Source organism: Trichechus manatus, unplaced genomic scaffold (assembly GCF_000243295.1).
Source record: "Trichechus manatus latirostris isolate Lorelei unplaced genomic scaffold, TriManLat1.0 scaffold00047, whole genome shotgun sequence".
Classification (NCBI taxonomy): Eukaryota; Metazoa; Chordata; class Mammalia; order Sirenia; family Trichechidae; genus Trichechus; species Trichechus manatus.
The window spans coordinates 12,528,711-12,549,218 of record NW_004443983.1 but is presented as its reverse complement, the minus strand read 5'-3'; the positions used below and the strand labels follow the sequence as shown (position 1 = coordinate 12,549,218).

At 39.6% G+C, this 20,508-nt stretch overlaps 1 protein-coding gene across 4 annotated transcripts in view; it reads left to right on the top strand.

The window, feature by feature from the left end:
- MAN2A1 (mannosidase alpha class 2A member 1) overlaps positions 1-15,479 on the top strand; it is a 194,281-nt gene extending 178,802 nt beyond the window's left edge. For all 4 annotated transcript variants that reach the window (XM_023731986.1, XM_004377005.3, XM_023731985.1 and 1 more), the window contains 3 exons: positions 1,261-1,455; positions 12,039-12,149; positions 14,449-15,479. In XM_023731986.1, the coding sequence (XP_023587754.1) occupies positions 1,261-1,455; positions 12,039-12,149; positions 14,449-14,601 (459 nt within the window). In that variant the 3' untranslated portion in view covers positions 14,602-15,479. The remainder of the gene's footprint in view (positions 1-1,260; positions 1,456-12,038; positions 12,150-14,448) is intronic.
- The last annotated feature ends 5,029 nt before the right edge of the window (positions 15,480-20,508 follow it).

Genomic DNA, 20,508 nt, shown 5'->3' with positions numbered 1-20,508 from the left:
TGTAGTGTCCCTCTGCTGCCTTATACATTTTTTTTCTCTCTCCAGGGTCTGAATTGTAATGACATCTACGGTTAGCTGCTGGCAAGATGCTACTCACTCTTTGCTAGTGCCTTTCTCTCCAATCCTGATCTGACATTCTGAATTTTGAACTCTCTGTCTTCTATAAATCCTGTCTTTTCACATAGATTAGTAGCCAAGCCTTTTATTTGAGCCCTGTATTACAAAAAGGATGCAAAATCAAAAGTTATCAGGGAAATTGCCATTTTTAAAAATAAGATACAACATTAAATTTGCTTCAAATGTAGCTAGTGATCAAAGGAACTTTCTACATAAATTATTTTCTCTTCTCACTGCTTCCCTGTGTCTGTTTTTACTCCTTGGGCATTACTGGTTAAGGTTCTGCTTAGCCATTGATTTAATTAAGTTTGTATATCGTCTGGTAGCATATGTAGATCCCCAGCCGTCATGGACTTATTTAATGTTTGATCATGCTGAAATGTTCGTATATAAGTATACACCATTGCAAAGGATAAAGCATTTTTAAATTACACTTAATAATTGTACCATATAGATGTATGACAGCTATTCTCTAACATATATATAACATTTCTTGTTTGAGGAATAAAGTAGAATGAAGCAATTGACAATGGTTTACCAAATTTAAAAGAAAATAATCAGATGATCTAGGCATGCCACCTATGTTGTTTATGTTTAAAAGTGATTTATTTTGAGAGTTATCATTCTTTTTCTTTTTTTGTCTTATCATTAGGTAACATTTAGCTCCTATTGTTTGGTAACATTGAACCAGTACATGCCTTTGTGGTTTTGTTAAGTGTATAAATAAGGCTATGAGAATATAAGAGGTAGAACCTGAGGGAAAAGAGAACATTTGATAATGTGCAAGATATATGAACATCCCACACAATCTACTTTAGGAGTTTTGTGGTAAATTGAGAAAAACATATAAAAAGTATGCCTCATCCTAAAATGTTTGTGGGAAATGTCAGTATTTTTTGTACTAAATCAATGGAAAAAAAATATTTTTTAGCTTATGAGTTCAGTGGATACCATTCATTTTCCTGTATTGCTTGGAACTGAACTTGGTAATCTAATACGTATTTTCTAAGACTGTTATTTATAAAAATAATAAATTCAAAGTATTCATATATTTGTATATATAAACCCTGTCATGTAATTTAATTAATATGACAAGAACTGCAAATATAGGATTGCTCTTAAGCATTTTTTTTTCCTTGATAGGAAGAAGAAAAGAAGTCGGTCAGTTACCCATCTCTCCTTAGCCACATAACTTCTTCTTTCCTGAATCATCCCGTCTTTCCAATGATAGAAAAGGTCTCCTCGCCCACCCCTCAGCTGCTGGGTGAATTCTCTCCGTTAATGTCATCTTTGCCTTGTGACATTCATCTGGTTAATCTGAGGACAATACAGTCAAAGGTATATTTCAAAACTTATTTATAAAGAAGTACTTTTTATAGTACACTTGGTGTAAGAGAGTGGGGAGAAGAAAAAAATTCTGTAAGCTTTACTGTGCTTCAAGGGATGACGAAGAGGGCTTCACCCTTAGGCAGAATCATTATACCTTTCCTTTGACTATTGCTCTCTAGTTTAGAGCATATCCCACTATAATTTATTTGATTCTCTGAAGAGTTCTGTGTGGTGAGCAGCTCAGAGAATATCATCTTCTTTGTATAGATAAGTAAGCTAATGCTGGCCTGGGGTCATGTAATTAGTAGGTGGAAGAACCAGGTCTTAAGATCAGTTCTGTAGACTTTTTCCATTTGTTCCTCTTATTAGCCAGTGTTTCTCAGGACATAGAGAAATAGAAAACATAGCACTTAATTGTTTCTCTATCAGATGCTTTGGTGTTTTCATAGCCTTCTCCTGAAAATTACTGCAACCCAAACCTTTGTACTGAGAAAACAACTACCCTTTAACTCATTGCCATTGAGTGGATTCCAATGCATAGCAACCCTGTAGGACAGATAGAACTGTCCCATAGGGTTTCCAAGGAGTGGCTGGTGGATTCAAACTTCCGACCTTTTGGTTAGCAGCCATAGCTCGCCGTAACTTGCTGTAGCTCTTAACCACTGTGTTACCAGGGCTCCGAGAAAACAACTACTTAGAAGAAATACAAAACTATATTCGAGGAAGAACATGAGACAGTTTTATTAGATGTGGAATTTTAATTCAGTTAGTCTACTTTTGTTTACATGTATGTCCACTTTTAAAAAGATTTCATTTGAAAATAATAAGGATTAGAAATTTGACATCATCCTTATGTGTCGTAGAGCTGTTCTGATATTGTGAATTAACTTACATTTGGCTGGAAGTAGTAAGTGGTTATGGATTCTGTGGGAAATAATTAAATGGCCTGAGTATGAGAAGAAGAAGGCATTCATGTTTGAAAACAACTAGGAGGAGAGAAATGTTTGTTTTAAGAACAAAGAACTAAAGTGAACCAAGAAGGAAGAATAAATGCCCACAAAGTAAGACACTTAAAGCTTTTAAAAACTGTATGTACAAGATAAGGAACTTATTCCTGGCTATGCAGAAAATTTTTATGGCTTGTAATGATGAATACAAGTGAATGCTAGACGCCTTTGTATGTTTCTCCCTGTGTTGAGAGGCTTGTTTAATCATGTACGTAAACGTGCAAAATTTATTTCATGTCTACTATGGGCCCCTTACTGCTCTAGGTACTAGAGATAGTCATGAACAAAATAAACAAAAGCTCCTTCTGGAGCTTAGAGCCTAGTAGGAGGGGAAAAATAATTAAAGAAGAAGAAACAAAAAAACATACAATATGTTAGGTGATGTTAAGTGCTATAGAGAAAAGAAGAGGGGAAGGAAGATTAGGGAGATGGTGTTTCCAGTTTGAATAGGGTGGTGGTTGGAGAGGCATCCTCAGGTTTCTCAGGCAAAACCAGTAAAGTGTATAAATATATATAGAGCTTTGTATTAAGGAAATGGCTCACACGGTTGTAGAGGCTGGAATGTCCCAAGTCCATGGGTCAGGCTGGAGGCTTCTGATTCATGTAGTCACGGCTGGTGAACCCCGGATCAGTAAATCAGATAGCAGGGCTCTGGCTCACAGGCTGCGAAGATCAACGAATCCCAAGATCGGCAGGCAAGACAGCAGGTAAGCTGCTAGCTCAAGTCCCAAGAACCAGAGGTCAGACGAACAGGAGTCAGCTGCAGGATCCAGAGTGAACAAAAGCCCACAAACCTTGCCAGAAAGTCCACCTATATTGATTGCTGGCCACACCATCAAGGAAACCCCCTTTCAACTGATTAACTACTCAACAGCAGATCCCATCATGGAGATGATCACATTATATCAAATCTTATCATGGAAGTGATCACATAATCATATGACTGCCAGATTACATCATAACTGCTAAACCACTGAGAGTCATGGCCCAGTCAAGTAAACACAGAACCTTAATGATCACATCAGGGAAGGTGACAATGGGGTAAAAATCTGAAAGAAGTCAGAGAATAAGAAACTCATGCAGACTTCTGGGGGAAGAGTATTCCAGGTAGAGTTAAGAGCAAGTGTGAAGGCCTGAGACAGGAGATACAGTCAGAGTGTAAGCTTCATGACAGCAGGGCTTCTGTTTTATTTATCGCCCTGCCTAGAAATGTGCTGCACATAGTAGGGGCTCAATAACTCGTTGCTGAATGAATGGATCTTGTGGGTGTTCTTTTTAGTTTTCTGTTATGGTCTTTCATGAGTCTACTTCTCAGCTCATAGAAAGCACAGACTAGGGATGGACAGCTTTCATTAATCCGTGAGCTAAAGGGAGTGAAAGGATAGGATAGAGGGCACCAAAGACTCTGGGCCTTGTGTTATCACCTCCGAGCAAAGATGATGGAGGATTTAGCAACCTGAGACTCTGAGGGCCTCGAGGGAGGACAGCAGCCACTGTTCCTTAGTCTCAACTCACTTCTAGATGATTTCCTCCCTCACGGTTATTTGATTGTTTATGTGTGATTTTTCTGGGAGCACCAGAGCTGACTGGAGTCAGTGAATGTGGGGTTTTACCTACTACAACCCTAGGCTGGTACTTGTTTGCCAGGTCACCTTTTTGTTATTGTATGCCATCAAGTTGATTCTGACTCATAGCAACCCTACAGGACTGTGAGTAGAACTGCCCTGTAGGGTTTTCTAGGCTTTAATCTTTATGGGAGAAGCCCTGGTGGTGCACTGGTGAAAGCACTTGGTTGCTAACCAAAAGGTATGCAGTTCGAACCCACCAGCCACTCCATGGGAGAAAGATGTGGCAGTCTGCTTCTGTAAGGATTACAGCCTTGGGAACCCTATGAGGCAGTTCTGCTCTGTCCTATGGATTCACTATGAGTTGGAATCAACTTGATAGCAACGGGTTAATCTTTACAGGAGCAGACGGCCAGGTCTTTCTCTTGTGGAACCACCGGGTCGGTTCAAACCACCAACCTTTTGCTTAGCAACCAAGCACTTAACAATTGTATCACCAGGTCACCTCTTTATATATACATATATTCACACAATATGTATGGAATAAAGTGAATTATATGTTCTATTTTTTTAGTCAGATGAAGAGGGGAACAAGCATCTCTTGAAATGCTTGCCCTCAGAGTGCTGCACAGTCCAGAATGTTCCAGCTGCTATCTAGGAATTTGACTGCTAGCCTCCTCATCCTGTAGGTCCCTCCTCCAACTCTTTTCTCTGTGTCACCCTCTTTTCCTGTGATATCAATAGCTTGAGATACTAAAAAGAAACTTCCAGAAAGATTTAAGAACTGGGGGACAGGAGGAACATCACTCAAGCACAGCACATGGGAAAGCCTTGTCATCAGGAAAGAGTAGTTGTTTAAAGCGAAGGAAGTGTTGGTGTAGAGGATGCTGGGAGAATCTCATGGAGGACAGGTCATGAGTCTGGGTTTGAAGGCTAGAGTCACAGTCAGTGTCCATCAGGATAGAGGGACAGGCCAGGGGACCACAGGAGGAACTTGACTAACTCATTAAGTTAGGCTTCATGGAGCCATTCTGCTTTGATGTTTTACAAAATTATATGTAGTTCATGTTTTTTTCCTGATTTCTTCCACTGCTTTTATGTTTATTAAGTCCTCTTATACCCTGAGTTCAGTTATTTTCCAGTTGCCATCAAGTCGAGCCCAACTCATGGTGGACCATATGTATCAGAATAGGACTGTACTCCATAGGGTTTTCAATGGCTGATTTTTTGGAAGTAGGTCACCAGGGGCACCTCTGGGTAGGCTCAAACCTTCAACATTTTGGTTAGCAACCGAGTATTTTAACCATTTGTACCACCCAGGGACTCTCAAATTCAAATATATTTTTATGTAGTTTTCCTTTTTTTTTTTTTACATTTAACTCTTTATTCTCTATGGGATTTATTTTGATTTGTGACTGTTTCTTCCAAACAGTTAACCAATCATTTCAGCAACTCCAACATAACTTATTGAATAGGAGTTGCTTTCACACTTATTTACATTGCCCCTTCTTTTCTTATAAGAGGCAGTGTAAGGTTTTTATTTTATTTTGCCTTTCTTAGACAAGAATTGATAGGTGCTTTACTGATCTCACTAGCTTCTAGAAAAGTGAAAATTGTGGGAAAAACATTCCTTTGTTGTTCAGTATCTAAGGATACCCATTCACCTCCCCTTTCTTTCTGTCATCTTATCTTGTTGATCAAAACAGGATCACGGGTATTGGACATTTTAATGAGCACCCTGGAAAATGATTTCTACTGGTTGTTTCCTGTCTCAGGACTTCAATGTGCAATTTTCTAACCTTTCCAGCTGCCAGAACGCAGTAAAAAAATGAGTGCTGTTAGGCATTTTCAGACTCTGAGCCAGCTGAAGAAATTTTCCCATCAGGGATTTTGCTGTGCCTTAGTAATCTGTGTGCACCTTTGACATCAGAGGAGCAGGGTGAGGTCACACTCATCTTGGCGAATCTGGTCAAAGCTATGACCCTAATCTTCCCCCAGAAAAGAAATGCACATACAGTGTTACAACAGTTTCCACGAATTTACTGATTTGTGGGCCTTACATTATTAATGAGCAAATCAAATATGTTTAGGTGTGAGAGAGGAATAGCACAGGTCTCAGATTTTAAATTCCCACCCACATGCGTAGAGGAGTATGTCTATTTCTTTCCTTCAGTGAGACTATCATATACGTGTATAATTTTCAGAGTAGCCATAAATCCTATTTGAAATGGGATAAATGGATGGGTGGGCTGTGAATGGATAAAAATTGACGTTCCCAAACCTTGCTTTCTGAATTGATAGACATGTTGATAAATTATGGTTTAAGCTCTACTGGAACCATTGATCAAATGCTCCATTTCACCAGGCTTGATTCAGAGACATAATCACCTTTTGTTATGACATTGTCTTATATTACATCAAACATGTTGTTGGTAGGTACCATCAAATTGGTTCTGACTCATAGCTATAGGACAGAGTAGAGCTGCCCCATAGGGTTTCCAAGGAGCAGCTGGTAGATTTGAACTGCTGACCTTTTGGTTAGCAGCCAAACTCTTAACCACTGCACCACCATGGTCCTCCTTTCCCCCTTTTAGCTAGCTATCTAAGACCACCAATAAGTAGCTAGAGAAAGGTAGGAGAGTAAAACTGGTAAGAGCATAAACTTTGGGGCCAGGCAGTGTGGGTTTGAAGGCAGCTCCTCCACTTGCTATCCCTGTAACTTAGACAAAGCCGCTTAACTCTGTGAGTCCCAATTTCCTCATTAGTAACCTGAGGATAGTAATAGTACCTGCCTTGAAAAGCACTTAGAACAGTGTCTGGCACATAGTAAGCACTGTGCATCCTTAACGAATAAAGGTTCTCAAATGTGATAGCTCAGCAGTTGTGATTGTTACTAATAATGAAATACAAATACCTGCAGCATTTTTATAAATTAGAGCAGGTTGAAGTTTATTGCCAAAGTAAATCTTGATGTCACTTTGAGTTGTATTCCTGACATACTTTATTAATAATTTCTAAGATTTTTAAATAACATACTAAACTGTCTAAATGCCAAGAATTTTGCCAAGTGCTTTATGTTAACCTTATTTAGACTTCACGACAGCGCTATGAAGGTAAGGCAGTATTTTTATCCCATTTTACAGAATAAGAAGCTAAGTGATCTAGAGATAGCAAGTGGCGCAGTGGGTAGGCACTCGGCTGCTAACCAAAGGTCAGTGGGTCGAACCTACCAGCTGCTCCAAGGGAGAAAGATGTGACAGTCTGTTCCCATAAAGATTACAACCTCAGAAACCCTATGGGGCAGTTCTACTCTGTCCTGTAGGGTTGCTATGAGTCAGAATCAATTCAACAGCAGTGGGTTTTTGTTTTTGTTTTTTTTTGGTAAGTAACTTGCCCAAAGTTACACAATCAGTACATGGGGGAGGGAGGAGGCAATCCCAGGCGTGTCTGACTCCAGGTTTTCACCCAGAACCGTATACTACCTCTTGTATGAGAACAAAAGGGTAGGAATAGTACTGAGGATTTTGGTGAATACACTGCCTATTTTTCTCTTATCTCTTATTGTTGTTGGGTGCCTTCGAGTTGATTTTCGACTCATGGCAACCCCATGCAACAGAGTAGAACTGCCTCCATAGGGCATTCTAGGCTGTAATCTTTACAGGAGCAGATCCCCAGGTCTTTCTCCCAGTGAGCCACTGGGTGAGTTTGAACTGCCAACCTTTTGGTTAGCAGCCCAGTGCTTAACCATTGCACATAAGTGCTCCTTTTCTCTTGGCTACTCAGTAGTAATGGGACACCTGTAGAAGAATATACCAAATGTGAACCATTGATGGAAAATAGGTCGTTGGTGACTATTGCTATCTAAGTGTCAGAGAAAATGCTTTATAATAGGGATGATACTGTACATTTCAATATAGTAACACATACTTGTGTACCACCTCAGCTATTTCAGGGGTTGTGAGAATACTGTGAATGAGTTAACTCATGAAAAGCATTTTACCAAGTGCTCAGTATGGATTAACTGCAATCACTGTGGTTTTTAAGAGTTTGTTAGACCTCAGTCCTCAAAGGGACTCTTTTTGTTTTTGTTTTGTTTTGTTTTTGTGGTAAACATAAATGTAACAAAATATTTGCCATTTCAACAGTCTTCACATGTACAACTCAGTGACGTTAATGAAGTTCATCATGTTTTCAACCATCCGTTCCTAGATTTTTCTGTTACCCTTAACAGAAGCTTAGTGTTTCAAAGGGACTCTTGATAGAGTCTAACCCTGTGTACAGAATTTGCAGAGATTTAGTGATTTACTCAAAGTCACATAACTGGTTCATGGTGGAACCAAACCTTGACTCTGATCCAGCTTCTCTAAGTCCTGATAGCCTTTTTCTGCAAGCCAAATCATCTTCTCCCACAGCCCTTAAAGTTTCTGGAAGAATAATCAGTCCAGCTTAGACTATAAACTGGATGTTGGTTTTATCCCCTGAAATAAGTTGTGCAGTGGATTTTCCTTGTGTCACTTTGGAACACCTCAGCCCTAATTCAGTGATCTAAGCTAAATTGTGATCTGAGCTGTTTTACAAAGACAGGTAATTTGAAGCTCACCTAACACATGCTTGGCACAAAATCGTATTCAAAAAATTGTGACTTTTCTTCCCCACACTCTCCCTTTCCTTTGTGGGTTCCAGATATCACTAATGTGTTAGTGAAGTAAAAACTAGTCCTCCAAAACCTGTTTACTGTTCTAGAGCATCCAGTGTGACTGCTTGAAGCTATCTGTTTTCCTGCATGCATAGTCAAGTTAAATTCACAGCTTTCCTACCTTAGAAAACAGTTTTCTTGGAAATAAAGTGTCTTGACAGACTTTGAAACTATTCAAAAACTGCTGCTTTTGCCTCAGGTATTTTTGCTTGGAAACTGATACTTTCATGAATATTTGATTTTTAAAAACTTGGACAAGATGAGTGCTGTTTCTTTTAGTCCTTACGATAGGGATGCAATTTTAGTTTTCAGAGGAAGTATAACTTTTTTCCCTTCAATGAAAATTAATCTTTAAGAATTTAATCTCTACTTTTGTTTAAATCTCTTGATAGAATTCAAAGGTAGGATTCTGAAGGTGTTTCCTTTTCCCACGTTTTTGGTCCCCTTCAGTCTGCTAAAGGCCTTCAAAACCAAAAAAACCAAACCAGTTGCCATTGAGTCCGTTCCAACTCATCACAACGCCATGTTTTTCAGGTTAGAACTGTGCTCTGTACCGTTTTCAGTGGCTGATTGTTTGGAAGTAGATTACTTGGCCTTTCTTTCAAGATACCTTTGGGTAGACTCTAACCTCCAGCTTTTCAGTTAGCAGCCAGCACCTTAACCATTTGCACCGCCGAGGGACTTTGCTAGAGACCTTATGTATTCATTATCCTAAGAGCTAATGTGTTGCAGGAATTTTAGTAATTCCCGCTATCAGTGGCTTTCTTAGGATGGTCCAGCAAGTTAAAATGGCTAAATGCTTTAGGTTAATAGTGATAAATGCTCTTAAAAAGTCTGAGAGGAGATCTGATCTGTGAATCTGAATCAGGACTTTGGTATGATATTGAGTGTTATAATTGTAAACATACCATTTGGGGGTTCTCTGATTCTTTAGCTACAAAGTTGTAGTGTCAGTAAAGGAAATTTATGAATAAGAAGTAAGATGAGAGTATTGTTTAATGTGTAACTATTATAAAAATGGAAACCCTAGTGGCGTAGTGGTTAAGAGCTATGGCTGCTAACCAAAAGATCGGCAGTTTGAATCCACCAGGCACTCCTTGGAAACTGTATGGGGCAGTTCTATTCTGTCCTACTGGGTCACTATGAGTCGGAATCGACTCAACGGCAGTGGGTTTGGTTTTTTTTTATTATAGGAATGGAGCCCTGGTGGCTCAGTGGTTAAGAGCTCAGCTGCTAACCAAAAGGTTGGCAGTTTGAATCCATCAGTCACTCCTTGGAAGCCCTATGGGGCAGTTCAACTCTGTCCTGTAGGGTTGCTATGAGTCAGAATTGACTCGATGGCAGCAGGATTTTATTATAAGAATAATCACCAGTATGTATATGATGGATTATATTGATAGAAATAATAATGGCTAACATTTACTGAGGGCTTACTATGCACCAGACACTGTACTAGGTCCTTCTAATTTTTTTTTTTTTAATTTAATTTAATCTCTACTTTATGGAAAAGAGAAACCTAGTTTTGCAGAAGTCAGCTGCTAGTAAATCACAGAGCTAAAATCCAGAGCCCAGGCTGTCTGGCTCCCAGTCCAGGCTGTGAACCACTGCTCTCTATAGCTCCTGTACCAGCACATTCTGCCCTCTCAGCCTGGGCTACCTAACATTGTATTTTCAACAGGTTAACCCACACAGTGATCCCACAAAGGAGGGAGACACATATTAGCTCTATTTTACAGACAAAGAAACTGATGCTTAGGAAGAATAAATGACTTTGCAAGGTTTCCTCGTTGGTCCATGATAGAATTCTCTTTGTTATTCTCCTGGAAATCTTATAATGAAGGATTTTCTTTACATGCCATTTTGGATGTGTGTGAAATTTCTTATAATTTGTGTTGGAAATCTTTTATCACGTGACTTAAGATTTTTGTATCATATGTGGTCCTGTGATGACTCTGAATTCTTTAAATGACTTTTTTCTTCCTTCATAAAATCTTAGCAGTACCACTGCAAAATACCAGTGTGAAACGTCCTAACATAGGTTCTTCCAGCCAAGAATCTGAGGTGAGGACAGCTTTAAACTGTTCAGGCATATTAAAATCAAATCAGTGGTGAGGATGCTGGCAGCTGTTCAGAAAAGATGTCTCTATAGCACTTTAAGAAATTTTATCCCCCAGTGAGGCTGATCAAGAACTTGGGCGTATTAATATCTATGGTCAGAGAAGGGAGAAACTGGTCATTTTCATCATGGATCGGTGCTGAGCAGCACGACTCTTGAATAACTGTATATTTTTTAATTCTCCCAAGGATTTTTTATTCACTTTACTTATCATCGTAAACATCTTCCTACTGTAGGAAACATACATAGTTGAAATTTACAGTGTCCAAAGATCTGAACCATTTGTCACATTGTTATTTAAATGGATGTGAGAAATTTTGCTGCAAGAAAGTGTATACTGCTACCCATAGCTGCTTGTCATGTTTGGTGTTTCTCTTTTTGCCTACACAGGAAGAATAGCTTCTGTAATGTGAATTTAAATGATACATGCAGCTAATAAATTTGGGTTGGCCTAGCAAGTACTAAGCATAACTAATTAAATTTCAATGGCTCTTGTATAAAAATAATGAACAAATACATAAAAAACTTAAAATGTCAATGCAATCTACCAAAGTTAGTGTTTAATAGAGAAGCATGTTTCACTTTTAAGATGGATGTTATGCCATTCACTGACCAGATAAGGACTAAATTCAGGTATGTTTTATGTAACTAATGTTGTTAAGCTGCCATTGAATTGGCCTCTGACTCATGGTGACCCGATGCACACAGAAGAAAGGCTGCCTGGTCCTAGGTCATCCCCATGATCAGTTGTGGACTGGGCCTTGTGCTTCGTAAGATTTTGATCGGTTGATTTTTTTGGAAATAGATCGCCAGGACTTTTCTTCCATTCAACTGATATATATTTTTTTAAAAATAAAATAAAAATGAAGTGCTTCATTTGAAAGAACCTTGATAAAATAATGTGCAATATGTGAACAAAAGGAAACCCAAGTCCATTCAGGGACTGTGGTAGGAGACCAAGGCATGAAGTTACTTAACAAGTAATTTGAAACGTATCACCTGATCTCAGTGTTTCGGGGAGCAGAGGAAGGGTGTAGAGCGTGGATGACCACAGTGAACATGGAATCTGAGGGCCACATGGCTTTGCCTAACTTCACTGCTAAATAAAATGAGTGTTTGTGTTTTGAAATCAAGCCAACAGCATATGAAGTACTGTAAATATTTGCATTAACGTTTCTGTGGCATGTCGGCATTCTCCTCATTTACAGGTTGGTCATGGGCATTCCGACGAGGCTGCCTTCATCCTCCACAGGAAAGGGTTTGATTGCCAGTTCCCTAGCAGAGACACGGGCCTACTTTGTTCCACTACTCAGGGGAAGGTAAGTTGAAAGGTGATTTTTGCTTGTTGAGGTAATGTGCTTTGAAATCCACACTTTCTGCAGATAATCCTGACAATAAGACGGTGTTCCACTTCGTCTTCACAGCCTGAAAATTAGCTCAAGTCTCCCCATCTTAGGAAACACTTCCTCAGCCTCCGTCTCCTTTTCCTTGTCAGCATCAAAATACATAGCTTGAACAGGCCCACATGTGAAGACAATCCTCTCTTCATTTCCTGGGCCTTCCGTGTCCAATCTACGGAGCCACTTCTCGCCACTCCTCACATTTCCTCCGCCCCTGGGCCACACACACTCACGTGCAGTCTGGTTCAGGGAGGGACAACCCACGTCCCTTAGGGGCCACGGCAAGTTTTATAGTAACTGAAGCAGGGTGGATATAGCAATAGGGGAGTGATCAGGAGTGTTGAGATTGTGCCCAGTGGGATAATCGACTACACTCGGTGACAGAGCTGTACTTAGGCAGTTGTTTCTTCATGGAAAATGCAGGTCTAGATCTTCTGATTAATCCAGATTTGCATATGAGCCAGCAGACCCTCAGGCTGGACACTGCTTACAGGCTGCCCATTTTTTATTTCTGCTCAAGTTGCCCTTGCTGACAGTTCCATCAGGATTTTCTTGGAAGGAAATAAACCTCCAGTCTTCTGCCTCTGGTTCAGAGTGACTGTAATTCAGAGAAGGCAGTTAGATTGGTTCTAGCATGCAGGCAGGTCTGCCTGTTTGGCAGCTCAGCTGACCAGCTCTCCTCCAAAACCCCTCAGATACACTGTAGGTCAAGGCTCAAGAGAGTCAGTTCCAACTGTACAAATGAGTATGTGCATAGGCTCTGAAAAGAAGAGGAAAAGAAAATCTGGTAGGGAACCTAAATCTACTTAGATAGGTAAACATCTCCATTCTTTTAACCCACCCTGAACGGAGGAGGTGCTAAGAAAGCACTGATAACTTCTTGTTTTCATTGCGTTTGTATTCTAACTTATTATTGATGATCTGAGATTACTGAGCTTTAAGCATTTGTATTCTAACATGAAGACATTGATTCTTAAAGGGGTTATATGATCCAGAGAGGCATACTAGGATAACTGACTTGGGTGAGGGGCTATATTCCAAATGACCTCTTCACACTATGGAGCTGGGACTCCCTGTTGCAGAGAGCCTTTCTTGTGCTCAACAGCTGTCCTAACTCCCAGGTGTGTTGGAAACTGGAAAAAATGGTTAAGAACTACTATTGTTAGGGATAAGTATTGACTGAAAGAGAAGAAAAACCAAACTAGTTGCCATCAAGTCAGTTTTGACTCATGACACCTCCATGTGTGCAGAGTAGAACTGCACTTTGTAGGATCTTTTAAAAGCAGATCACCAAGCCTTTCTTCCACGGTGCCTCTGGGTGGATGCAAACCACCAGCCTTCCAGGTGGTAGTTGAACACTTAACCACTTGCACCACCCAGGAACTTGTAAGAGAATAGGAATATTTTTAGAGCCATCAGCCCATAGATGCCCTTTTTTGATTAAAAAAGTAAACCCTGCATGTGATAAAGTTTCAGGCAATATAGAGTGGAATGCAAAACAAGTCATCCTCTCACCATTACCAGTATTTTTGTTTCCTTCCAGGACAGTCTATACGTTCAAGCATATATGTTGTTGTTGTTGTTAGGTGCCATCGAGTTGGTTCCGACTCATAGCCACCCTGTGTACAACGGAACAAAACACTACCCAGCCCTGCACCATCCTCACAATTGTTATGCTCAAGCCTGTTGTTGCAGCCACGGCCTGTATATAATTCCCCACCCCTTTTCTTTTCCTTATTAGCACGATGGGGAAAAAAAAAGTTATTGGGGGAAAATATAATAAATATGTCCAGGTAGTAACTGTCAAAAAAAAAAAAAAAGAGCTAGAGCAAAGATTGTTTCATCTAATGGTGAAATGTCAAAAGCTTTCTGTCTGAAATTATGAGTAAACAAAGATGCCTACTATCACCGTGTCTATTCAACATTATGTTTATGTTGGAAATCCTGACCAGTGCAGTAAGGCGTGAAAAAATATGAGAAAGAATTGGAACAGTGGGATAAACTGTCATTATTTGCAGATGATATGGTTGTGTACATAGAAGTTGTGAAATATTACATAAATTAATTAATCAAATTAATAAGTGAAAAAAAAGGAGGGGGGCAACCTAAGCATTCTGTTTTACTCTTTCCCATCTTTTTCACTGAATGTATAGATGTGCTGCTAATTTCTGCTCAAGATTGATCTAAATACGCCAATTTTTTGTCATTTGCTTTTTAGATATTAGTGCAGAAACTTTTTAACAAGTTTACTGTTGAAAGCCTCACACCTTCATCATTATCCTTGATGCATTCACCTCCAGACGCTCGGAATATAAGTGAGATCAACTTGAGTCCCATGGAAATCAGCACCTTCCGAATCCGTTTGAGGTGAACCTGGCTTTCACATTTGGATTGGGAAGCATTGGCTTTTGTACCTTCTTGGTTTAATGTGCAATAAAGAAGCACATTATTTTAGCTTCTGGCTACTGTGAGAACATGAATTCTGTGATTTTTTTTTTCCCAATACAGTAAGGAAAAAGAAGAAAAAAAGCCATGGTATAAATCAGTTTCGTTTTTGTTTTTTAAGTTCCTTTCTTGAACTACCACCACCACCACCATCACGATACTTTGACGCAACAAATGAAGAAATACCTAAAGGCAACCTCTCAGCAGATTGTATCTCAGGTTAAATGATAACTAATTATGTCTGTGTTGAGGGTTGTGAAGAGAGTCTTATTCATGTTGCTGATCCTTCGTTAATTTTATAAATATACCCATCTGACTGAAAGGGAATAACAGCTGGCGGGTAATAGCTAATGGCCAAAATGATTGCAGTCATTCATACAAGTTAGAGAAATTTTGTGTGTTGAAAATGTGGAAAAGTGCAATCATCAGCTCTTAGGATACACATAGTTGATTTCCACACCTTTTGCTAATGTACCTTTTGACCCTTCCCTTCCCACCATTTGTAAGTAGTTCCAGAAGTATCAGATTTTGGCTCATTCAGCAGTAGAAAAAGAGGCATATTTTCATTACTTGACAACGTGGGATAGGTGCAATTTATTCCATTGTCACTCAAATTGAAGAAGCAATTCCATAGGTACCATAAACCTATTTTAGGTACCACAGGTGTCTTTTTACACAGCTCATTTGAATACAGGTGTTCTGAGAGGGGGTTTTCTATTTTAAAATTACCGCATCAAAATAAATGTGCCTTATTTTTTTATAAGTCTTGTTAAATCTTTTAGTGTCTACATTACTGTTCGGGGAAGGGGAGGCTGGGGGTGGAGGGTGGGGTGGATGCTTTCTATGATACATCAGTTGTATAATTTTTGCCTGACAATGCTGGCCACATTCTGATCTGTTTCATTAAATTTGTGCTGATGTTACTCTAAACATTTTGACTATTTGAATGTACCGAGATGTCAGAAAACAAAACAAGGAAGGAAAATATTGTTAATTAAAATATGCTGCTGCCAAGGAAACTGCAACTTGATGCAAGGGTTTTATAACATGCAGAATCCAGATACTGATTCCATTTCACCGTAGTGAACCGCATTGAAGCAAGAAAGCTTTAAATAGACCCCGTGTTGAAACCCACTAATATATACCTTATCGTGATTTATTAAAGAATATGTTTGTTTGGCCAATCCAGACTTTTGCGTGTGCTAAACTCAAAGTGAAGTTCACATAGAAGCCCATGTGCCATTACAGTACTTTTAATAAAATTCATTTGGGATCAGTGTTGCCATAACATTAAAAGCAAAAGCAACATTAGCAACATATAGAATGTTCACTTTTAGCCTAGAGGATTCTTTTGCGTATGTACAGTTTTGAAAATTTTCTTTGTGTTAGCTAACTAAATTTAGTATTCTCTGACTTTAAGTAGCCATTTACCTCTTGTCATTCCAACATCTTTATCAGAAATTAAAACCTAATGTCTGTTTGTTTTACCATGTAGTCTATCATCTGGATTTTCACTCAAGATGGCAGTTCCTAAGATTATTGTTAAGTTATGTGAAATTCATAAACTCCTCTTGCCTTTAGTAAGTAAGGAAACAATGCCACTGCTGATAAAGATATTACAAGGGGGTAATTTCATGCAATAAACATGTACTGTAAGTTTCCTTCCTAGTTTTTTGAGGATAAACAACTAAAAAAAAACAATAAAAATGCTTCCTTTTTGTGGACATCTACAGATGTAAGGATTGCCAAAAGCAAATCTCAAGAATAAGATCAGTATTTCCATTGCATCTTAAATGCATAACTTCCTATGGGAGTTCGCTGTGTTTTGTGGTTAAGTGGGTATGCTTAATCGTTTTGTAAATTCTGATCAGCTGAAATAAAAAAACCTTGATGCAATAACAGTGGTTTTGTCACTTCGGATTGTTTGAGATGGATCTGTCCCATGTCAGTCAGGGCCTTATTCCGTGTGTGTTGCCACCAGCTGTTCACAGGTAAAACAGCAGGTCTCTTTAACCAGCAAGCTTGTGCTTTGGGTTGTGGTCAAGAACTGACTAAATAATTTGGTGTCTCTGGTGCACGCTAAAAAAACCATACGCTTACCGCGATCTTGCTGGCATATTTGCTTAGGTTTTATTACATGTATTATCATGGATGTCAGTTGACCAAGTAGCTCATTACTTTCTCTTGTTTGTTTGTGTTTTTTGGAAATTTTAATTTGGGGTTACAACTGTGGTGTTTTGAGAACTCAGCATTCTTGTTTTCTACAAGTACTAGTTATAAAACATTGTAAAATGTGTTGTAAAACACTGTAATTACCTTTCCATGTCTTTGTTGTACTTAATGCCGAAATGTTTCCACATTCCTTTGTCTGGAACAAAATCTTTGCTTTCATTTTGATTATGTTGCTCACCTTGGAATCAACAGGTTTTGATATTTTCTCTTGGAAGATTTTTTTTATCTTTTTGGGAATATGTAAAATAAGATCTCTAATAAAAGATCATCTTATCAAGTGCATGGTCCTCTAGAGTAGTTCATAATCATGTTTTATAAACACGATATATTAAAACATTTCAGGGAGTAGAGTGGGGTAGTAAGGAACTCTTCATTATTCATGAATGAATGAATCATTTCTTCTTCAGCCCAATTCCAGTTGGAAAAGGTCATTTTAGAGAGCAGGTGGAAGGTGTGGTGGTGGGTTTTGCGTCTGGGTTTGGGGGCACCTTTCAGGTTGGAGTCTAGGAATCTTCCCAGCAGCTGTGCTTATAGGACCTTGTGAGCCACTTAGGGTCCCTTGGTGGCTCAAGTGGTTTTCGATTAGCTGCTAACCTAAAAGCTGGCAGTTCAGACCCACCCAGTGGTGAAACAGAAGACAGACCTGGCGATCTGCTTCTGTAAAGATTACAGCCAAGAAAACCCTATGGAGCAGTTCTCTGTAACACATGAGGTCACCATGAGTTGGAATTGACTCAGCAGCAATGGCTTTGGGTTTTTTGTTTGTTTTTGAGCCAGTTAGGAGGCAGGCAGATTGTGGCCCGGTTCCATGTATTATCAGGAGAAAGATGAGGAGAGTGAGCCAAGACCTGAAGCTAAGAAGGTGCACATGAGTTGATCCAGAAAGTGAGGGGAGTCACAAGGGTGGTCACAAGGGGGAGCAACTCCCCCAGTCCACTGGCCCAAACTGGTACACCGCTTCAGTGGCTTTAGTCGAGTTGCAAGCTGGAAGGTCGGGGAGTTGAAGGATAAATGTCCTGGAGGTGCTTACAGTTAGCCAGGTAAAAGATGCATGCTAGGTAGGAAGTTTGGGCTTGCCTTGGGTGACTTACAAAGTAGAGATTAACCAATGTGTAATACATATGTGCAGAACTGTAAGAATCTAAAGGGAAATGTTAATAAAAAATAGATTTCATTGGTGGATGATGAATTAAGTTATGTCCTAGACTCCATAATATGTCAACAATAATTTGAGTATTAAATCGGTAAAGAAAAATTTAAACTAGGTAGACAGATGTTCCCAATGCCTCCTGGAGAATCTTGTACATAGTGGGTACCTGTGATGTGAGGCCAACTAAGGGTGATTGTGATTGGTTGAAGGGGTGGAACAAAAGGGAGTGGAGAGAGAACCAGCGAGTATCATGTTGTTACCATAAAGCAGAACACAGCTACCTTAAGAGAGGTTGTAAGGGGCCGGACTCTTTCCATACAAGCGACTTAACCAAATACAGGGAATTTATGGGCCCCAGTAACTAAAGTTCAAGGGTAGAGAGCTCTTAAAACACAGCTACAGCCAAGTGTGAAATGATGTGATCTATGAAATTTTTTTTTTCTCTTGGTTTTGCTTTCTACTGAGTTGTCTTCGTTTTCAGGCAAGGTCTGCCCTTTGATGGCAAGATGGCTACCAGCAGACCCAGACTTGGCACTCACCCAGAGTAGCAACTCTAGTGGGAAGAGAACCCTCTTAATTCATTTTTTCAGCAAATGTCTTGAGATTGATCTCACTGACTCTTTCTGGCTCATGTGCTAATGATTGTGACTGGGGATAGGGTCGGGTTCAACTGAATATCATGGACAGAATGGGTGAGAAGTAGTGCCCTTCCCCCAAAGGAAAATTGGGGTTCTATGCCAGAGAAAAGGGAGTTTGATACTGGGCAGGCAAAATACAGTACAAATACACTGCTGAGGAAAATAATATATAAAGGAAGCAGAAAGCATACTTACTTTGAATTTCAGGAAAGGTTCCATAGAAGAGGTTGATTTCAGATAGTTTGTAAAAGATGAATATGATTTTATCAGGTGGAGACAAGATGTGTGTTCTAGGTAAAAAGAAAAGAATTAGAAAATATGGGGCTACCAAAGTCTAGAAATCTAGAAATTATTTCTTCTGGCTGAGGGAGCACTGTGCAATAATAAACTTTCTGCAATAATGGAAATGTTCAAGGGCTGTGGGGACCATGATCTCGAGGAACATCTAGCTCAGTTGGCATAACAGTTTATAAAGAAAATGTTCTACATTCCACCTTGGTGAGTAGCATCTGGGGTCTTAAAAGCCTCTGAGCAGCCATCTAAGATACTCTACTGGTCTCACCCCTTCAGGAGCAAGGGAGAATGAAGAAAACAAGATACAAGGGAAAGATTAGTCCAAAGGACTAATGGACCACAACTACCATGGCCTCCACCAGAATGAGTCCAGTACAACTAGATGGTGCCTGGCTACCACCACTGATTGCTCTTACTGGGATCACAACAGAGGGTCCCAGACGGAGCTGGAGAAAAATGTAGAACAAAATTCTAACTCACAAAGACCAGACTTACTGGCACAGAGACTGGAGAAACCCCAGGAGTATGGCCCCCCGACACCCTTAGCTCAGTAATGAAGTCACTCCCGAAGTTCACCCTTCAGCCAAAGATTAGACAGGTCCATAAAACAAAACGAGACCAATGGGGCACAACAGCCCAGGGACAAGGTCTAGAAGGCAGGAGGGGACAGGAGAGTTGGTAATAGGAAACCCAAGTTTGAGAACGGAGAGTGTTGGTATGTAGTGTGGTTGTTAACCAGTGTCATAAAACAATGCGTGTATTAACTGTTTAATGAGAAACTAGTTTGTTCTGTAAACCTTCATCTAAAGTACAATTAAAAAAAAGAGAATAATGGAAATGTTCTGCATATCTGCAATGTCCAATATGGTAACCACTAGCCACATGGGGCTCTTGAACACTTGAAATGTGGTGAGTGTGCCTGAGGAATTGAATTTTTAATTTTAATTAATTTAAAGTTAAATAGCAACGTATGACTACTTTATTAGACAGCACTCATCTGGAGCAGATGGTAGTGTGCAGGATATTAGTAGGAAATGAAACGACAGTGTAAGGTAAGGTTACATTGTGCCTGTTGTTGTTACGTGTCATTGAGTCAATTCCAACTCATAGCGTCACTTTGTACAACAGAAAGAAACACTGCCCAGTCCTGCTTCATCCGCACAATCATTGCTATGTTTTGGCCCATTGTTGCAGCCATTGTGTCAATCCATCTCGTCGAGGGTCTTCCTTTTTTCACTGACCCTCTACTTTACCAAGCATGATGTCCTTTGTGCCTAGACTCCTGCTATTGAAAGTATGCCTCTCAGACTAGAAGCATTGGCATTATCCGGGAACTTGCTAGAAAACTCAGAATCTCAGGACACACCCTAAACCTGCTGAATTCAAATCTGAATTTAGCAAGGTCCCTTGAGGATTCATGTGCACACTAAAGCACTGGTCTAGAACATTGTTCAGAAAGTAGAGTCTCTCTGTCCCCTTGTTAAACTTTGCTAAGTAACTCCTTGACAAAAGTAGACAG